The following is a 17,689-nucleotide window of genomic DNA, read 5'->3' on the forward strand; positions in this document are numbered from 1 at the left end:
AGCTTCTCAAATCAAACTAGGAGTTAGGAGGACCAGGAACCATAATCCACATAGCAATTCTCTCACCTCTAAAGGCAGCCACCAAACCGAGTACTCACTTGCAGTAACTTCATAAAATTAACTCTCATAAAAAACTAGATGACAGTAAAATTTTGATCAGTTGAGGTAATCCTATTTCAGTCTCCATGCCTTCAAAAGATTCATATGTTTTCATAGATATTAATATATGACCTTAAAAATAAGATGGGGTTTGGGGATGTTATACATTTTTCAAAAGTTACTTTAGTGATTCATCAACCAAATGAAATATATGGACTTTGGGTTCTAATTTGATGAAGCTAACTGTAAAAAGACTCTTTGGGGAAAATTAAGGAAATGAGAATAAGAAATGGTTATTAGGCCGGGCGAGGTGGCTCACACCTGTAATCCTAGCACTCTGGGAGGCCGAGGCGGGCGGATTGTTTGAGCTCAGGAGTTCAAGACCAGCCTGAGCAAGAGCGAGACCCTGTCTCTACTAAAAATAGAAAAGAAATTATACGGACAGCTAAAAACATATACATATAGAAAAAATTAGCTGGGCATGGTGGCGCATGCCTGTAGTCCCAGCTGCTCGGGAGGCTGAGACAGTAGGATCGCTTAAGCCCAGGAGTTTGAGGTTGCTGTGAGCTAGGCTGATGCCACGGCACTCACTCTAGCCTGGGCAATAGAGTGAGATTCTGTCTCAAAAAAAAAAAAAGAAAAAAGAAAAAGAAATGGTTATTAGATGAAATAAAGAAATTGTTAATTTTGTTAGATCTGGTAATTACATTGTGGCTATTTTTTTTAAGTCCTTATGTGTTAGAGATAAATACTGAAGCATTTATGGAAAAAGGATATGATGTTGGGAGTTGCTTAAAGGTACTCCAAGGTTGGGAATATAGGGAGCTACGATAGGAAAGGACAAATGAAACAAGATTGGCAAAATGTTGATAAGGGCTTAAGCTGAGGTGATGGGTTCATGGATATTTATTTCATTATTCTGCCTATTTTATATATGCTGGAAAATTTCCATAATAAAAAACCTCACTGATTTAACTTATAGTCCATAGGAGAATATTTTCCTGACCTAAATCTGTCTGACCTAGTTGGGATTTGGCAAACATATTCTGCCATGTGTAGAAAAACTCTTAGAGACAGTTAAAGAACACCACTCATCCAAATTGAAAATGAGTTCAAAATAAAAGTGTTAATAAAATATTCTAACACTTCAAACTTTTTATTTTGCTTTCCTGTTTTAATTCTTTTAAACATGCAATAGAATTACTTATTATGTTTTTCTTGATTTCATTGCTTTTAAGCACCAAATTAATTCTCAGCTGCTGGGAAATGTTACAACTGCCAAATTGCAGATAAGCTGCTGGCTTGCACTTGAATAGATATTTGCTTCTGGAACAATTAAAGAAAATTGAACTATATTTGCTATAAGATGGTTTCTGCAATGTCTATACATTTAAAATATGTCAAATAGGCAGTTTTGAAATTTTGGTGGTAGGCAAATTGTCAAAATACAGACAGAAAACCAGCTTTAGAGAAGACTGAAAGTAGATATTATGGATTTAGTCAGTAAACCTAGTTTATGGATTGACAGAAGTATCACACAAGAAATTGCTAATGGAAAGATAAATTAGGACTCCATTTACTGTTTTGAGTTCAAAGCAGAATTAGATTCCTACAGCTACTATTATTGGGATAATTGCTTACCATAGTCAAATCCATGAATTTTTAAATAACATATATTTCCTAATTATTACAAAATGGCAATACATATTAAGATTTTGGTATATGTATTTTCAAAGCCAGAATGATCTCATTGTACTCCATGAGCTGCTAACCTATCACTTCTAGATTGTTTGCTCTAGAGCAGGATTGGCCCCAGCATTTAAGGTGTAACCCAGCTTCTCCTTGGAGATTTTAAAATGCTACATTAGAACAAAGCACCTCATTGTCCGTTAGTAGTTTACTACACTATACTGTAATAATAACAATGAGTGTTTGGAATCTAACTGATATGTAGAAAATATAAAAGTTTCCAAATGATTGATAAAACTTTTACTTATTATTACAGTTAAGTATCCCTTATCTGAAAAGCTTGGGACCAGAGTGTTTTGGATTTCAGATTTTTTCAGATTTTGAAATATTTGCATATATATAATGAATTCATATGCACCTTATACATATAGCTTGAAGGTAATTTTATACATTTTTAAAAATAATATAGGCTACTTATCACAGAACATCAGGTGTGGAATTTTCCACTTATGGGATCATGTCAGCACTCAAGTTTCAGATTTTGAAGCATTTTGAATTTTGGATTTTCGGATTAAGGATGTTAAACCTGGATATCAATTAATGCAACTTCTTTACTAACTTATCCAGTACTAGATGGCATTTTAAAAATAAATAGCACATGGATTTCATTTGGTACTGATTTAAAAAGTTCTGCCTTTCTGGTGACTTTGAGAGTAAACTTTCATAATACTAAGGTTTTATTTATATTTTTTTCATAAAATTGAAGTTTTGAATGAATACTTGGTAATAATCTTTAAATGAGAAAGCCTTTAAAATAATGAGATATCCAAGTGGTATAATGATCCCAAAATGCAACCTTGTAGCTATTTACACAATAAGTACTTTCACAGTTCATTTTACAGTATAGACAGCAAAGATTTCTGCACAGTAATCCTCCTCCACAGAGGTCTTGGCTGGGCACAGTGGCTCATGCCTGTAATCCTAGTGCTTTAGAAGGCTGAGATGGGAGGATCCCTTGAGGCTAGGAATTCAAGACCAGCCTGGCCAACATAGTGAGACCCTGACTCTATAAAAAATAAAAAATATTACCAAGGCATAGTGGCATGTTGTCCCCGCTACTGGAGAGACTGAGGCAGGAGGATCACTTGAGCCTAGGAGTTTAAGACTTCAGTGAGCCCTGATCATGCCACTGCACTCTAGCCTGGGTGATAGAGTGAGACCTTGTCTCTAAAAAATAATAGAAGGGAAGTCTTATTGTAGGCTTAAAAATTTCTAAAATTTTGTCTTGAAATATTCACATGAGATGAAAGCATAAGGCAAAATTCATGTAAAACTAGTCAAACCTTTTGATAGCTTATGTCACCAACAGTAATTTTTTATGCTTTCACACATAATCCAGTGCAATTCTAAACACATCTTTGATTTGAATCTTCTTTATTTCTGTTCTGTTAGTAGTGTGGGTGCACATGTGCATTTTCATCTGTGCTGTGTTGGTGAATAAAATGCAAGCTAAACAAAACAGGGGTGCCTTCTTACAAAATTTTTAAGAGTGGCATACCAGCTGAGTGCCTCATATAGTCCCCAAAATAAACCCTAGCATACAAAAGAATGTGTAGATTTTGCAAAAGGAGTAACAGACATATTGAGAATCAAGTTGAGATCAAATAGGAATTTATACTTTTTAAAAATTTTTGTTTCTGCCCAAAGTCCTTTCTGCATGAAACTATTTCTTCTTTGATGGAGTTTCAATGACCTTACAATAGGGGGACATAGGATGGAGGGAGTAAACAAACACAAGTAGACTGCCCTCTAAGCTTGCTCCCCTTTTCTTAGCTCTAATAGGAGTCTGATAATTACATTTTTCTCTTCCACCTAAATGATAGAATGTAAAAACAAGTAGACAGAGAATTGCATAGACATATGGAAGTTGTAAGACAAACTGACCTTGATTAAAATTGGTAGAATACTCATCTAACCTAGTCAGTTCTATCATTTGTTCTAAATATGCTTGTATACAAAACAGACAATAAGAAAGGATATGCTAACATCAAATGGCAGTTAAATATTGCATATCAGTATGAGAGGGTGATCAGATATTGAGGGTAGGGGATTTTGGCTAAACTCACTTCACAGGATTCTTGCTAAAATTGAACAATGCAAAAACAGACACAGAAGTAAAAAGTCAAGGCGTAATTAGGAAGAGGATTCAGAGGAGCATGATTAAACCTTGGTAAAGGAGAGACTCTTTGTCGGCAATGCTAGAACATTTTGATAATATTCCAGAATAGTGTTTAGTGGAGAAGGGAACTTTAATTTCTTGTTGCTTTGTAATTCATGTTCTAAGCAAATGCACATCCCTATGCGCACTAACCCATTTTAGTGCATTATGTCATGCTTTAGGCACCCCCTAATGTGTTTTCCACAATCATGCTTTTAGGGTAACTATCGGTGTGTATTGATCATTATAACAGTTTAGCTATGCTAATGCTCTGGAGTTTCTTTCTGCCATCCCAGGCACTGTCCATCATTTATTGGTTTACACTTGGTATGGCTTAATTAGGCAGAGTGGACAAAGTCTCAGGAGTTAAATGAATATGACCAAAGGAAAAAAGATTTAACAGAGTTTGGTATAGAATAAGAACAAATGATTATTGAAACGGTTAAATGAAAACTTACACCAGAAACCTTCTCAGTTGATGGAACCTTGCGTCTCTATCTTGATTGGATATGATACTGTAAAGACTAGATGTTAAATAAACCTTGCTTTATCTAGGAAGGAGGGTAGTTAGATACATAACCTTGTCTAATTCTGAGTTTGTTTGCTTATGGAGATGTAAATGAACTAGGACAGAATTTTGAAGTTGGGATACTATTGCACCAATATGATCTAAATTAGAAGTTTCCTCTAAGTTATTTAAGTAGACTTTTTATGTGATTTTTAAAAATCTAAATTTTTAGATTTAAATTTTTAAAAAAAAATATAGTCTGGCACTCCCCCAAATGTTGCCCATTGGAGTTTGGTAGAGAATTTGCTTTGAAGAATAGATTTAAATGACTAGCACAACAATAATCTGCATGGAAAGATGTACCCAAAATGTCTTGTTGTTGTTTTACTATTAATTTGATTATCTAATTTAACATCTTTCCTAGGTAGGATAAACTAACAGAAATAGAACTAATGGGTTCTCCGAGCAGGGACCCTGTCTATATTCATGACAGCCCTTTTTAACCCTAGCATTTAATCCAATTCCTGGTACATCATAGAACAGAACCAAGTAATATTGGTTGTATTAATAAACTATATGGTAAAGTAAAATGTATGGAGAATAAGAAGCTCAGAAGTAGTCTCAGGCATCAAAATAGATTATTTGCATTGGTTTATTTGTAGGGGTGTTTTACATGTTTATTTTTATCTTGCTGGTTTTACTTTTCTTACTTTTTATGGCTTGCTATTATATATATACACACAAATGCAGCAAAATTGATTTTTTTAACATAAGGGTGAAAAACATTATCTTTAACATCTATTATGCTTAAAGAAGAAAAAAATCCCTTAAAGTGGTATTTCTCTTAAGAAACAGCTTGATGTGTAAAACTGACTCTAATAGCCCGATAGCAAAATGTTTTTTGATATCTACATGCATATCTCAAGAGAAAGCAAAAGAAATCTGGAGCTGAGATGCAGCTTTATCTGCATTCTTTATCTCTGCTTGGAAACTAAGAAACAGACCAGAGATCTTGCCATTCTAAAAGGCATAAGAAGCACAGACTTCAGGGGTTGATTGTAATTCTAGAAATAAAAGGGTGATCCAGCCATTAGGTTGAGACATCAGCATCTAAATCAGTGTTAAAAGATAATTTTTTAAAAGAGGGCATAATCATGATTATCGTACAAATATAAAATATCATGCATCAAAAAAATTATTTAACTACCAGTTAAATAATAAGAAACCCAGTAAGATGTTAGAGTGGTTCAAAAGAAAATTCAAATAATCAAATGATAGATGGTTGATAGATAAATGAGAAGGGGATAGACATCAGGAAGGCAAAATGAATTTACAAATAGATGCAGAATAGTTTTGTTCATTGGACAATAATCCCTTGCATTACACCACAGTCCCCATAAACACAAGTGAGCCAAGTTTGCTACACAACTTGTTTACCAAAAACAATAACCAGTAATCTTTTGGTCCACTTTAAAATCTTTTACAAATTTTTCCTGCATCAATTTCAACAAGACAAAGGGTGCCTTTGGCTATTCAGAATATTTTAGAAGTAGAAGATCTACTGCTGTCTGTACCTAAAAAATACCGAGTAAATTAAGACATTTACAGACAGAATGAGAAAGCAAACCTGAGGGCTACCATTTAGTTGTTTAGATTTCTGAGTGAGAAGGGGGAATTTGGTTCAGGATTACAACATTATCAGTTTAATGAGACAATAGTTAATATGATAGTGTATAAGAAACCAGATCCCTGTGCAAATGTTCTTGATTCTTCATGCTACAAAATAATTTACTTAACATATGCTTTAAACTTTTATGTTTAATGTAATGATTCAGTATCCTCTCAGAGTAACTTTTTTCTAATGAAAGCTATCTTTAATTTAAAATTTCAGTTGCCTATATTATTAATGCAGGGTTAGATTGCAATGAAAGAAAAGTGGTTTGTTCATTGCTTAATAAGGCAAGATTCAACACTGTACACCCCCACCCCCTACCCTTCTCAACTCTCCCAACTAAATTAATAACTACAACAAATTATAAACACAAATTACTAACAACACTCAAAAGAACATGACCTACAGGTTTCTTTACTTAATATGATACAAACATATAGTGTTAATGGCTGCATTATTAACAGTTATGGTTTCAACATATTCAATTTACAGGTGTCATACAATTCTGGCCTATCTGTAGAGAGGTAACAATTAAGAAGAGACCTAAAGACAAGAAAAAAAGAAAGATTTTGGTTTTCACTTTTTTCCTTAGGAAAAGTTTTTGGATAACTGTCTATTTTGGTTGTTTCAGATGTTTATAAAGGTAGTGGTTTGCTTGGAAATTGGACAAGTTTTCTAATGGAATACTTGTGATATTTAGGCAGAAATAGTTAACGATTGTTGAATTTTAGTTTTTCATAATGATTTCCTAAAAAGATTAGAGAAAGAATAAGTTATCCGTCAAGAGCCTTAGTCGGTGTGCTTGATGTAGCAAAGTTCCTTTGATTAGACTGATAGGATTTTTCTTTTTTTATTTTTATTATTTGCCAGTTGGTAAGGCAATGGTAATCTGCATTACAACAGAAACATTTTATTTATTTATTTTTCTTTTCATTATCTAGTGCAGGAATATAATAGAAACTTTTTAAGACACATTTGAAAACAGATCATCAAGACACCAATCTAATCAAATGCAAAAACAGAAAAAAATCTTTTCTAATTTTTTTTATTATTATAAAAATAGCTTGCAATTTGGTGGAGCAAATTTGGGATCCTTTTAGAAGGTCTGAACTCAAATTTTTTTTCACATGACTTGTAAACCATTACAGTAATTTACTACCTGTATCTGGTTTGGTGGAAACACATTTGTTTTCATGACTTCTAGGAAATATTTTAAGGAGGATTATTGGCAGATCTGAGCACTGCAATGTTCAGAAATTGTTCACAACAATGACACTTTATCTGCTAGTGTGTTCATTTTCTTTTACTCCACAAGGAACTGGACTGAGATCACCAGCTTATTTTTATAGGCCAAAAAAATCTAAGTGTAACTTTATTTACAGTATTATGTGTATACCTGCATTCATATGCAAAATTCAGGATGTTTCAAGGGAACTAACTAGTCTGTTTTCACGGGAACCACCAGAGGATGTCTATAACCTTGATTTGAGGTGCAAAATATGAATCAGAACTTTTAAAATATATATGTATATATTCATGCAATATATAATTTAAAGTAATGTGATTTTGTATTTATAAAAGTTATTTTGCTTCTACAGTATTAAATTTTTTAAAAATTATATTCTTTTAAACTCCACAATTTTCTATTCAATAAAATATTTTGAGGATAATTGTTGTCATCTGTTTCCTTTTTTTAAAAAATGCTAAACTGATTTCTGCTCTGGAACAGGTTCTTTCTTTGCACTTATAGTTTTGGTAGATTCTTCATGTAAGCAGATTATGTAATTAAAGAATAAGTTTAACATGAAGTTTAAAAATAAACTTATAAATCTCTCTTGGTAAGTACTTCAGAACTGTACTTACCAGGAAAAAGTAATCATTTTGTAAAATTTTATAATATCTCAATTGCTGAGGAATCACAAATAATATTTCTTTATTTTAGCAGAAGATTAGCAATAAATGTTTAGGAATCATTTTAAACCTATATTGTGCATTAAACACTGTACTTGAAAAGTATCTTGCTGATATTTTTCTGATGAAATTATTACTCATAATGGAATATTTTAAGGGCAATCTAAAAAGAAATCCCCTAAATTAAAACTTTGTCTATCTCATCTAAAAGAGGAGAAAAAAATTAGAAAAAGAGAAGAGAGTCACAAAGTGAAAAGAATGATACTACCATCGGGAAAAATCCAAACTATTAATAGTTACTATAAAGTATTAATCATCAACCTGGAGATTTCTTATCTAAATTAAATCCTATACCTATTTATTTTCAAAAAATAGTCTTCTTAAAATTATATTGCTTTTATGTCATGGTCACTACGTTTATGACCTGAAATACATGTGTCAGGAATATCAACCAATTGGCACCTATCCTCTTTTAAAGGTAGAAAAAAAGATGACTATTATATTGTAATACTTTGTTCTCTCTCTCCTCCTCTTTCTATTTTTTGTTTTTTGTTTTCGTTTTTGGATGGTTGGTGATTTGTTTGCTTCCTCCTGGTTCCTGTTGATCAGTGGTGTTTGGCCAGTTTGTATTTTTCCAGACATCACTCCACGATGTTGTTGAGGTGTATGATGGGCCAACTCAGCAATCTTCTCTGTTATCTTCCCTCTCGGGATCCCATTCAGGTATCCTTTAATAGAACTGCCATGCATCAGTTATTGATTATAGACTGACTTTGACTAGTATTGTAGTGAAGGTTGAGAATTATGTCATCCATATTAGAAATGAAGTAAACTGAAAATGGAATCATTTTTTTTCTTTTTTTTAAGAATGGAAACACAATTAACAGTAACTCAGAAGGTTGAAAAAACATAACCAACTATTTTCTGGGATTGTAATTAAGTAAATATAATATTTAATCACTTAGTTTGTGATATTTAATGTAATATAAAATATTTAAGGATTCTTTGAAGAATGAGACAATACGTATCAAAATGTAATTAAAGCCTTCTGATAAAAAGGTTGCAATTGAAGCTGAACCCAAAGAAAGTATATTGTTAGCAGTAGGATATTTTAAAGTAATTTGATAGAACATAGATTGACATTTTCAAATGACAGTGTAAGATAATATAATTTGTTAGGTTCACTGAATGAAAATTATTTATGATATCTTAGTGTTTGTTTTGTTGAGTAGGAGAATCACTTCCACTGAGTTCAGGTAATCAGATCACAATTCGATTTACTTCAGTTGGACCAATAACAGCTAAGGGATTTCACTTTGTTTATCAAGGTAAGTGACACTGTAGTCTAGAAACACACTAAGGAATGATATCAATTTCCATGCTATATTCAGAGTTATTTAATGATGAGGTCCTCATAACCATATAGGAGAGATAAAAGGTTTTTCTTTTAAGAGTCTTACCCTGTCCCCTCCCTCCTTACTAGAGTACTATCACTTTGACCAAAATAAAAAAGACCTGTTGCTTCCATCATCATTCTCAATTTGAATGTCTGATTTTCCTTCCTTTCAACATATTGTTTTCAAAACATCTATTTTTTTCTGACAATTCTTCACTCTCTACATTTTTTATTTTCTCATAGTCTAGCACTCTAAGTTAAAAATGTGTAAGTTTTTCTGCTGATCTATTTAGGCATGCCAAGGAAATCATTGCTTCATTCCAAAATTATAGTTTTTCATTCTCTCAGGAGAATTGAAACTTTCTTCACATTTATTAAGGATTTTTGTACAGTTGGAAGTTTGTTTACATGTTTTTTTCTCACCTTTTGTAGATGATTTTCTGTGTTGTCATTAAACTAAATCAAGAGCCATCATTTGAAATATTTTCTTTGGATTATGTATGATTGTGTAGCAGTTCTTCTCAAATGTATCTTGAACTTTATTTCTAAGAAATTTCTAAACATTTGTGATGTGATATTCTTATTAAACCCTCTTATCCCATTTGTCAGTTGACTATAATATTATCCTGTTTTATTTTTAGTAGTACTTCCCCCAGTAAACAATTTGTGGTATTGTGAAATTAAAAAGGCACTATTACAAATGTAGTTATATTTACTCAAGTCACATAAGAGGAATTAATCTATTTGGAATTCATCATATCACTTTTTGGGCTGTTGTAAATCTCTTTAATCACATTTGTTATGTGTTTTAAAAAGAAAAAACATCCTGTTATCATTCTATTTTACTAAACAAAAAAAAGGCACAATTAAAGGACATAACTATAAAATCTAAAAGCAATCTCAAATTTGATATTGTATGATTATTAAAGTGAAAGCTTTATTGTTGTTAATCTGTCTGACTTATTTATATTCTGCTTAGTCTGAATGTAGTTATTTTTGTCAATAACAAACATGTTTTGCAAACTAAGTTTTGTGAACGTGTTATGAAATTAATAAAATGTTGTGTTTACTTTCTTAAATCTGTTTTTAATTAAGAATCAAATACTGAAAACAAACTGTACAAGTATTTGCTGTAACCTGTAATATATTTTTTAACTTGTTATTCCAAATTTAAAAAGAAAAAAAAAAAACCTTCAGTTTTCATCTCACAAAGTACAATATCTAACTAAAACTACTTTGCTAAATTAACATGAATTTGGTAAAACAAAATATAGATAGAAAAGCATAGTTAGTGTTGTTTAAATGATCAAAAGTAAAAAGTTTCTAGTAATAAGTCTTGATAGCAATATTCATTTTAAATTGTATTTTATTCTGTACAAAATTTAAAACTTTTAGGAATATATTCAAATTGTTAATTCAAGTTCTAACAAAAAGTGAAGACTGCTTTGTAATATGTTTAAATATTTACATTTTGAAATCTGTATTTGTCTACCAAATATGAAATTAAAATAAATAATTATTTCTATACAGCTGTTCCTAGAACAAGTTCTACACAATGCAGTTCTGTGCCTGAACCAAGATTTGGAAGAAGAATTGGCAATGAATTTGCAGTTGGTTCATTGGTTCTCTTTGAATGTAATCCAGGATATATTCTCCATGGATCCATAGCAATTAGGTGTGATACAGTGCCCAATTCTTTGGCCCAGTGGAATGATTCCTTACCTACCTGTATTGGTGAGTATATAAATTTGTATGCTCTGTGATTATACATATTTTATGTAAAAATTAGTTATATTACATCTTTTAATTTCTAAATTTCACATCTAATTATGCACCAATTTTTTAATAATTTATTAGGTATGCTGTATTTAATTATGAAAATTAAGTAGAGATTTGTTGTAATTGTCTTGGTGATGAAATCAATGAAAGAAATTTGTGTTGGATTAGCTGAATAGTTTCCTCATTTATTAATTTATATAGTTGTCATCAAATGAATTAGAAAATGTGCATTAGTAAAAAAAATTTTTTCTTTAATCTTAGTTATATTCATGTATAAAAATATAAAATAGATTTTTGTCAGTCTTTTACAAACATAGATGGTAACACTCTGAATGACTAGAATGCATAGGATTAGCTAAAAATCTCATTGTTTCAATGTGTATTTTTGCAATACTGTATCTAGTTTACATTGGTAAATAGAATATCTACTATCTAAAGTCATGGGTCCTTTGTAGTTTGGAATTTCATAGTATTTCAGGATAATTACAATGATTCTTGGTTCTTGTGGAGTTCCATACACATAGAAAATATATAAAGTTTGGAAGTTACCCTCTTCTTTGTCCCAAGACCATATCTGGAAATTAATACTTTTTAAAATTACATAGTATTAAATTCAAAGAGTGTTAAGACTTAACCTCAGGTTAAGAAATATTTCTAATGTGTTGAGTTCTTTCTCATTAAAGTTTTATTGGTCTGTGATTTGGAAAATAATATTTTTGAAAATAAAAGATAAATAATTTTTTTATTTGAATAATCTCAGTTTTCCACTCTCCATAAAGAAGAAATGAATGCTTATATGCATGCATATGACATACAAAGTAATACATATATAAAATTACTTCTTAATAATGCATTTTACAATACCTTAAAATAAATCATGTGCCAATAGTTTTTATTTTTAACTTTTAAAAACACATTTGTTCACATAATGCTGGTTCATAGATCATTAGAATAAAATATATTTTGATATTGTGAAATGATGGAAAAGGTGCAAAATTCATTTCTAGTAAGGAGGGAGTAAAGATAAAATCTATTGATATACATTCTTAGGACATGTAATTTGTATAGGACATATCTGCTCTAACTAGGTAGAATATATTTTTTACCATTTAAATCTGGACATTATTAATAATTGTGCTGTGGTAATGGTATTAACTGGGGCTGTTATATATAAAAAGGATGGTCTCCTGATTTCTCTAGAAACTTGATACCACCACTCCCCCCGAACAGATGTACTAGTATAATTCCCAGGGAATATTTTCTTACAACAAATATTTTAATTCTGCCCACTACAATAAATGGAATATGAACTATTCTTTTATTATTCTATTATTTGTTGAAAGACCACCTACAAAAAAGTAATTAGAAACACTGGAAAGCTGTAAATGACTCTTCAATGTTCTTATATTTTAGCTAAATAACCTTAATTTCTGATATGTTTATCATTTACTTAATGCCACTCTGTGACAGTGCTATCATCTGAATGTCTGTGTTCCCCAAAATTCTTACACTGAAACTTAATCTCCCGTGTGGTGGTATTAGGGTGAGGCCTTTGGGAGATAGTAGATCTTGAGGGCTCCACCTTCATGAATGAGATTATTGCTCTTATAAAAGAGACCCAAAGAAGCTTGTTTCAGCCTTCTACTGTGTGAGGGCACAGCTAAAAGGCTCAGTCTATGAAGCATTGAGTAAGCCCTTGCCAGACACCAAATCTGCTGGCACCTTGATCTTAGACTTTCCGACATGTAGAACCATAAAGAAATACATTTCTGTTGTTTATGAATTACCCAGTCTATGATATTTTGCTATAGCAGCCTAAAGAGTCCAAGACAGCCCCATGCCATGCTAAGTAACTTAAATACATATTTAATTTAATCCTTAAGCAAACCTACGGAGAAGTTACTCTTGGAATTTACAGATGCATAGAGTGTTAGAGAGGTGAAATAGTTCTTTCTAAAGTGGCGTAGCATAGTAAAGGTGAAGACAGAATTTAAAACTAAGTTTTTCTATCTTCAAACCCCAAACTAATTGATAAAAATACTGCTTTTCTTTATGTTCTGACTTATAAGCTATTTTTTCCCAGTTATATTTCCACATGAAATTTATCATGTAGAATTGCTGACCCTATTAAAATACATTTTTGACAATTAACAAGTATAAGAGATAAATCAATTATACTTGATGTTCCTCCTGTTTTGTGCCTAGTGTAAAGCTAAGGTTAATGGGACAAACAGATCTTCCCCTTGGGTAATCATACTCTCATAAAGACAAAACAGATCATGTTCTCCTTTCTGAACCACAATATATATTTGACTTCATTCTCTCATAAATAAATTATTCTAAACTAAAGGAATCATGAGATAAAAGAAATATTTCTACATGTCTATGCCAATGTTAGTCATGCAATATGCATAAATTGGAAATTACAGTGTTTTAAATCAGGTTAATAATTTAAGGCCAACACATAATCATAATAAATCTCTTTAGACTCACAATAGATTCTTAAATGTTTTTCTATAAATATCAAGAATCAATCATTATTTCTGCCCCACTTTCCCCAGTAATTAGTTACATAATTTTTGTGTAACTAGTTTGTTTATGTAGGTATTAATAGAAAATATCAATGCTATAAAATAGAAAGTACCTAAATAAGTACTTGTCTTTAGTTTCATAAGTATTATGAAATTTTTCAAGATAATTATCTACTGTAAAAACAGTGATATGATGACATGGAAATTAGTAAGCTAGCTCATTAATCTTTAAATATCATTTAAAAAATCTATTCCTCTAGTTGGAGTGTTCAAAGAACCTTCACATGCCAAGAACTGAAATGAAAATTTGTGAACTACTCCTTAAAGTTTCCATTTGTTTGTATATTTATCATGTTAATGTCCTCATTAATGGGGAAAAGTTGTAAAGAAATATGTAAAATTGAGTTAAGTTCTCACAGCTGGGAATTGTACTAAGTTCTCAGCACATGGGTTAATTTAGTCTTGTGTAAATATTGTGGGCTTTGCCCTTAAGACTGAATGGAAGTTAGTTACTTTAAGATCTTGGAAAATTTACATAATCTCTTTGATCCTCAATTCCCATACAGATAAAACAGGAAAATAAGAGAATTTCCTCATAGATTTGTTGTTGCTATTAAATGATTAAAAGTCTTAACATATTTCTTGGAACCTAGTAGGTACTAACAAATTATTTTTGATGTTGCCAAACCACAGATTCAAGAGAGCAGACTACAATTCTAAAAGTATTGGATGCAGAATACAGAACTTAATACACAGTGCCAATCGTGTTTGATATTATTGATTTCTACTTGTTGATATTTTGCTTTAATATTAATAACACTTTAATGTTATTATATGTAAAATTTGTGTTCCACAAAAGATTTTTGTATCTTGGAAAAGGCTGAAAGCATTGACTTCTATCATTCTTTCCAACTGTAATCATTTAGAATTCCTTGGATGCATAACAATTATTTGCACTTTTAAGAAAGGTTTTGGGGAAATACGATGATTTTATTGAGAATAATAGTAATTATTTATTAAAATACATTATTTGGAGGCCGGGCGCGGTGGCTCACGCTTGTAATCCTAGCACTTGGGAGGCCGAGGCGGGTGGATCATTTGAGCTCAGGAGTTTGAGACCAGCCTCAGCAAGAGCGAGACCCCGTCTCTACTAAAAAAAATAGAAAGAAATTATATGGATAACTAAATATACATAGAAAAAATTAGCCGGGCATGGTGACGCATGCCTGTAGTCCCAACTACTCGGGAGGCTGAGACAGTAGGATCGCTTGAGCCCAGGAGTTTGAGGTTGCTGTGAGCTAGGCTGACGCCACGGCACTCACTCTAGCCCGGGCAACAAAGCGAGACTCTGTCTCAAAAAAAAAATAAATAAATAAATAAATAAAAATAAAATAAAATACATTATTTGGGAGGACCATGAAATGTCTTTCCTTCAGTTGATGCATTCAATGTCAAATGGTTGAAGAGGAGTTGACTCAAAAAAAGACATATTCATGATATGGTTTGTTTTTATTATTTGCCAGATTTTTTAACAGAAAAATAAAGTTACAATTAAAATTCTTATTGCTACATTTAATTGACCTTAAAATATACATTTAACCAACATTTGTAGTCTACCTTTTCTTCTGATGCTGCAAAATTCAAATATTACATTATCCAAAGAAATAAATTTTCTATGTTCATGAATATATACAGATGAGACAGGGTTAGAAAAAATAAAGAATGGAGAAATGAGATGACATGGAAAAAAGGGGAAGAAAGAAGAGAAAATGAAAGAAAATTTTATCAAAAGGAAAGGGAAGTGAGAGAAGTAAAGAGAACATTTGTGAGATGGAGATTAGAGAACAAGAAACTATATATTTTAAACCACAAATTGTTTTTGTCTGAAGCTGAAGAAAGCCCCTATTTTACATGATTATTACAAAGCTTTTTCACTTGGTTCATTACAATGTTTGCCATCAGAAATAAAAATCTATGTAAATAAAAGGAAGGTTATGCTGTCCAACTAGGGCATTATCTCAGCAAGTAGAGTGGCTCACACCAGGGACTAAAGCCTATAAAAACTTTCTGACTCTTAGTCTATGGCTAATATTCAACTTTGGGAGTGAAGGCTAGTTTACTGTTCTCAGCTTAGATTCAGCCTGAACTCACTTCCTCCTTTGAGGACAAAAGATAAGGTACTCAAGAGCTTGAACAATCTCTGTGTCAAAGGCCCAGCTATCTGAAGTTCACTGGGCTTTTTGAGAAACCTGTCTCTGGATCCATGGAGAGCCTTCAGAACAGACTACCTTTTATTTTACATTAATTTGTGCTATGGTCTGAATGTTTGTGTTCCCTCAAAATTTATCTGTTGAAATCCTTACCCACAATTGATGGTACTAGAAAGTGGGGCTTTTGAAAGATGACGAACGGGACTAGTGTCCTTACGAAAGTGACCCAGAAAGATCGTTCACCCTTTCTACCATGTGAAGACACAAGAAGAAGATGGTTTTCTATGAACCAGGAAAAAGGCCATCAGTGATATCAAATCTGCTAGTGCCTTGATCTTAGACTTTCCAGCCTCCGAAAAAAGTATGAGAAATAAATTTCTGTTGTTTATAGGCCATTCAGTTTATGATATTTTGTTAAAGCGGCCTGGATGGATTAAGAGAGTTTCAAAGTACATATCCAGAGATAGAAAATTGTATGACATGACAAGATTACATGAGAAAAACACATTGCCTTATACCCTTTTAAAAATATTGTTCCATGTAGAACAGGTGTAAATCCAGAAAGTTGACTATATTACAGATGGACATATGGGGTCTGTGTGAGGCAAGAAATAGAAAGGTGATGATTCTAAACGACATTCAGAAGATAGCTCAGTTTAGGTTTTACCATTTGGTCCAACTACTAATCTTTACATATGAAAATATGTTTGCATTGCTATTTTTATCTACAAGTATTTTTAGCTTCAAAATGTCTTGAATAAAAATGGCCATGTCTTAAAATATTTGAGAAAAGAAAAAGCTTGATATATGAGTCAAGTACAGAGCTATCTTAGGTTGATATCAAAGCCTTCTCATAATTTTCTTTAATTTTCGACATTTACCTGTCTAAAATATTATCTCTTTCAAGGCCTTTGAACTTTCTCTTCCTTCTGATTGGAACATGCATCCCTTAGATATCTTTTTGTCTCACTGCATTGCTTCATTTAAGTCTACCCTTAATTACCTTTCTTGATCATCCTGTCTAGAATAATTTTCTGCCACCCATTTGCCATTCACTCTCCATACTGTTATTCTGCTTTTGCTTTACCATCCACCGTATTATATATAGTTTTGAGGTTTTAAAATTTCTTACTCTATCTTAATCTGCCACCTTTCCCCTGACACTATATTGTTTTTATGCTCAATTAGAAGAGGACCTGGCACATAATAGGTGTTCAGTAAACATCTGTTCAATGAATGGATTTTAGCAAATAACTGTGGTCATTTCCTGAATATTTGCAGAGGGTGTAACAACTCTGGCCAACTCCCCAAGTACAAGGTCCATGTATTTTCAATTTCAGTATTCCACCACATGGTGATGCTCTTGCTCACTTCACCTTTGCAAATCTAAGTTTCAAACTCTTCCGAGATCTGTAGGAAATCTACGTAGGTAAAACACAAGCAGTAGATATATATGGGAATTTTTATTCAGGAAACAAATTCTCTGTTTTCACTTTACAGTTTAGATGTAATATTTGACAATCTATTTACAGGATTTTATACATGATGATTGTTTTTCTCTGCCTTCACAGTTCAATGAATGATCAGTTAACAGCTTAAGCCAAGTAAGCACCCAGTTGAAACCAAAAGAATACTGCTTTCTGCATCCTAATGATTTCTATCTCAATTGTATTGTT

General features: G+C 32.0%; 1 protein-coding gene across 3 annotated transcripts in view; it reads left to right on the plus strand.

Annotated features, from left to right (window-relative positions):
* The window catches only part of CSMD3 (CUB and Sushi multiple domains 3), a 1,082,068-nt gene that overhangs the window by 919,157 nt on the left and 145,222 nt on the right, over positions 1–17,689 (plus strand). For 2 of the 3 annotated variants that reach the window (XM_045561854.1, XM_045561855.1), the window contains 3 exons: positions 8,707–8,820; positions 9,330–9,425; positions 11,024–11,227. In XM_045561854.1, the coding sequence (XP_045417810.1) occupies positions 8,707–8,820; positions 9,330–9,425; positions 11,024–11,227 (414 nt within the window). The remainder of the gene's footprint in view (positions 1–8,706; positions 8,821–9,329; positions 9,426–11,023; positions 11,228–17,689) is intronic. The other variant, XM_045561856.1, reaches the window with a different exon arrangement.

This window comes from Lemur catta, chromosome 9 (genome assembly GCF_020740605.2).
Source record: "Lemur catta isolate mLemCat1 chromosome 9, mLemCat1.pri, whole genome shotgun sequence".
Classification (NCBI taxonomy): Eukaryota; Metazoa; Chordata; class Mammalia; order Primates; family Lemuridae; genus Lemur; species Lemur catta.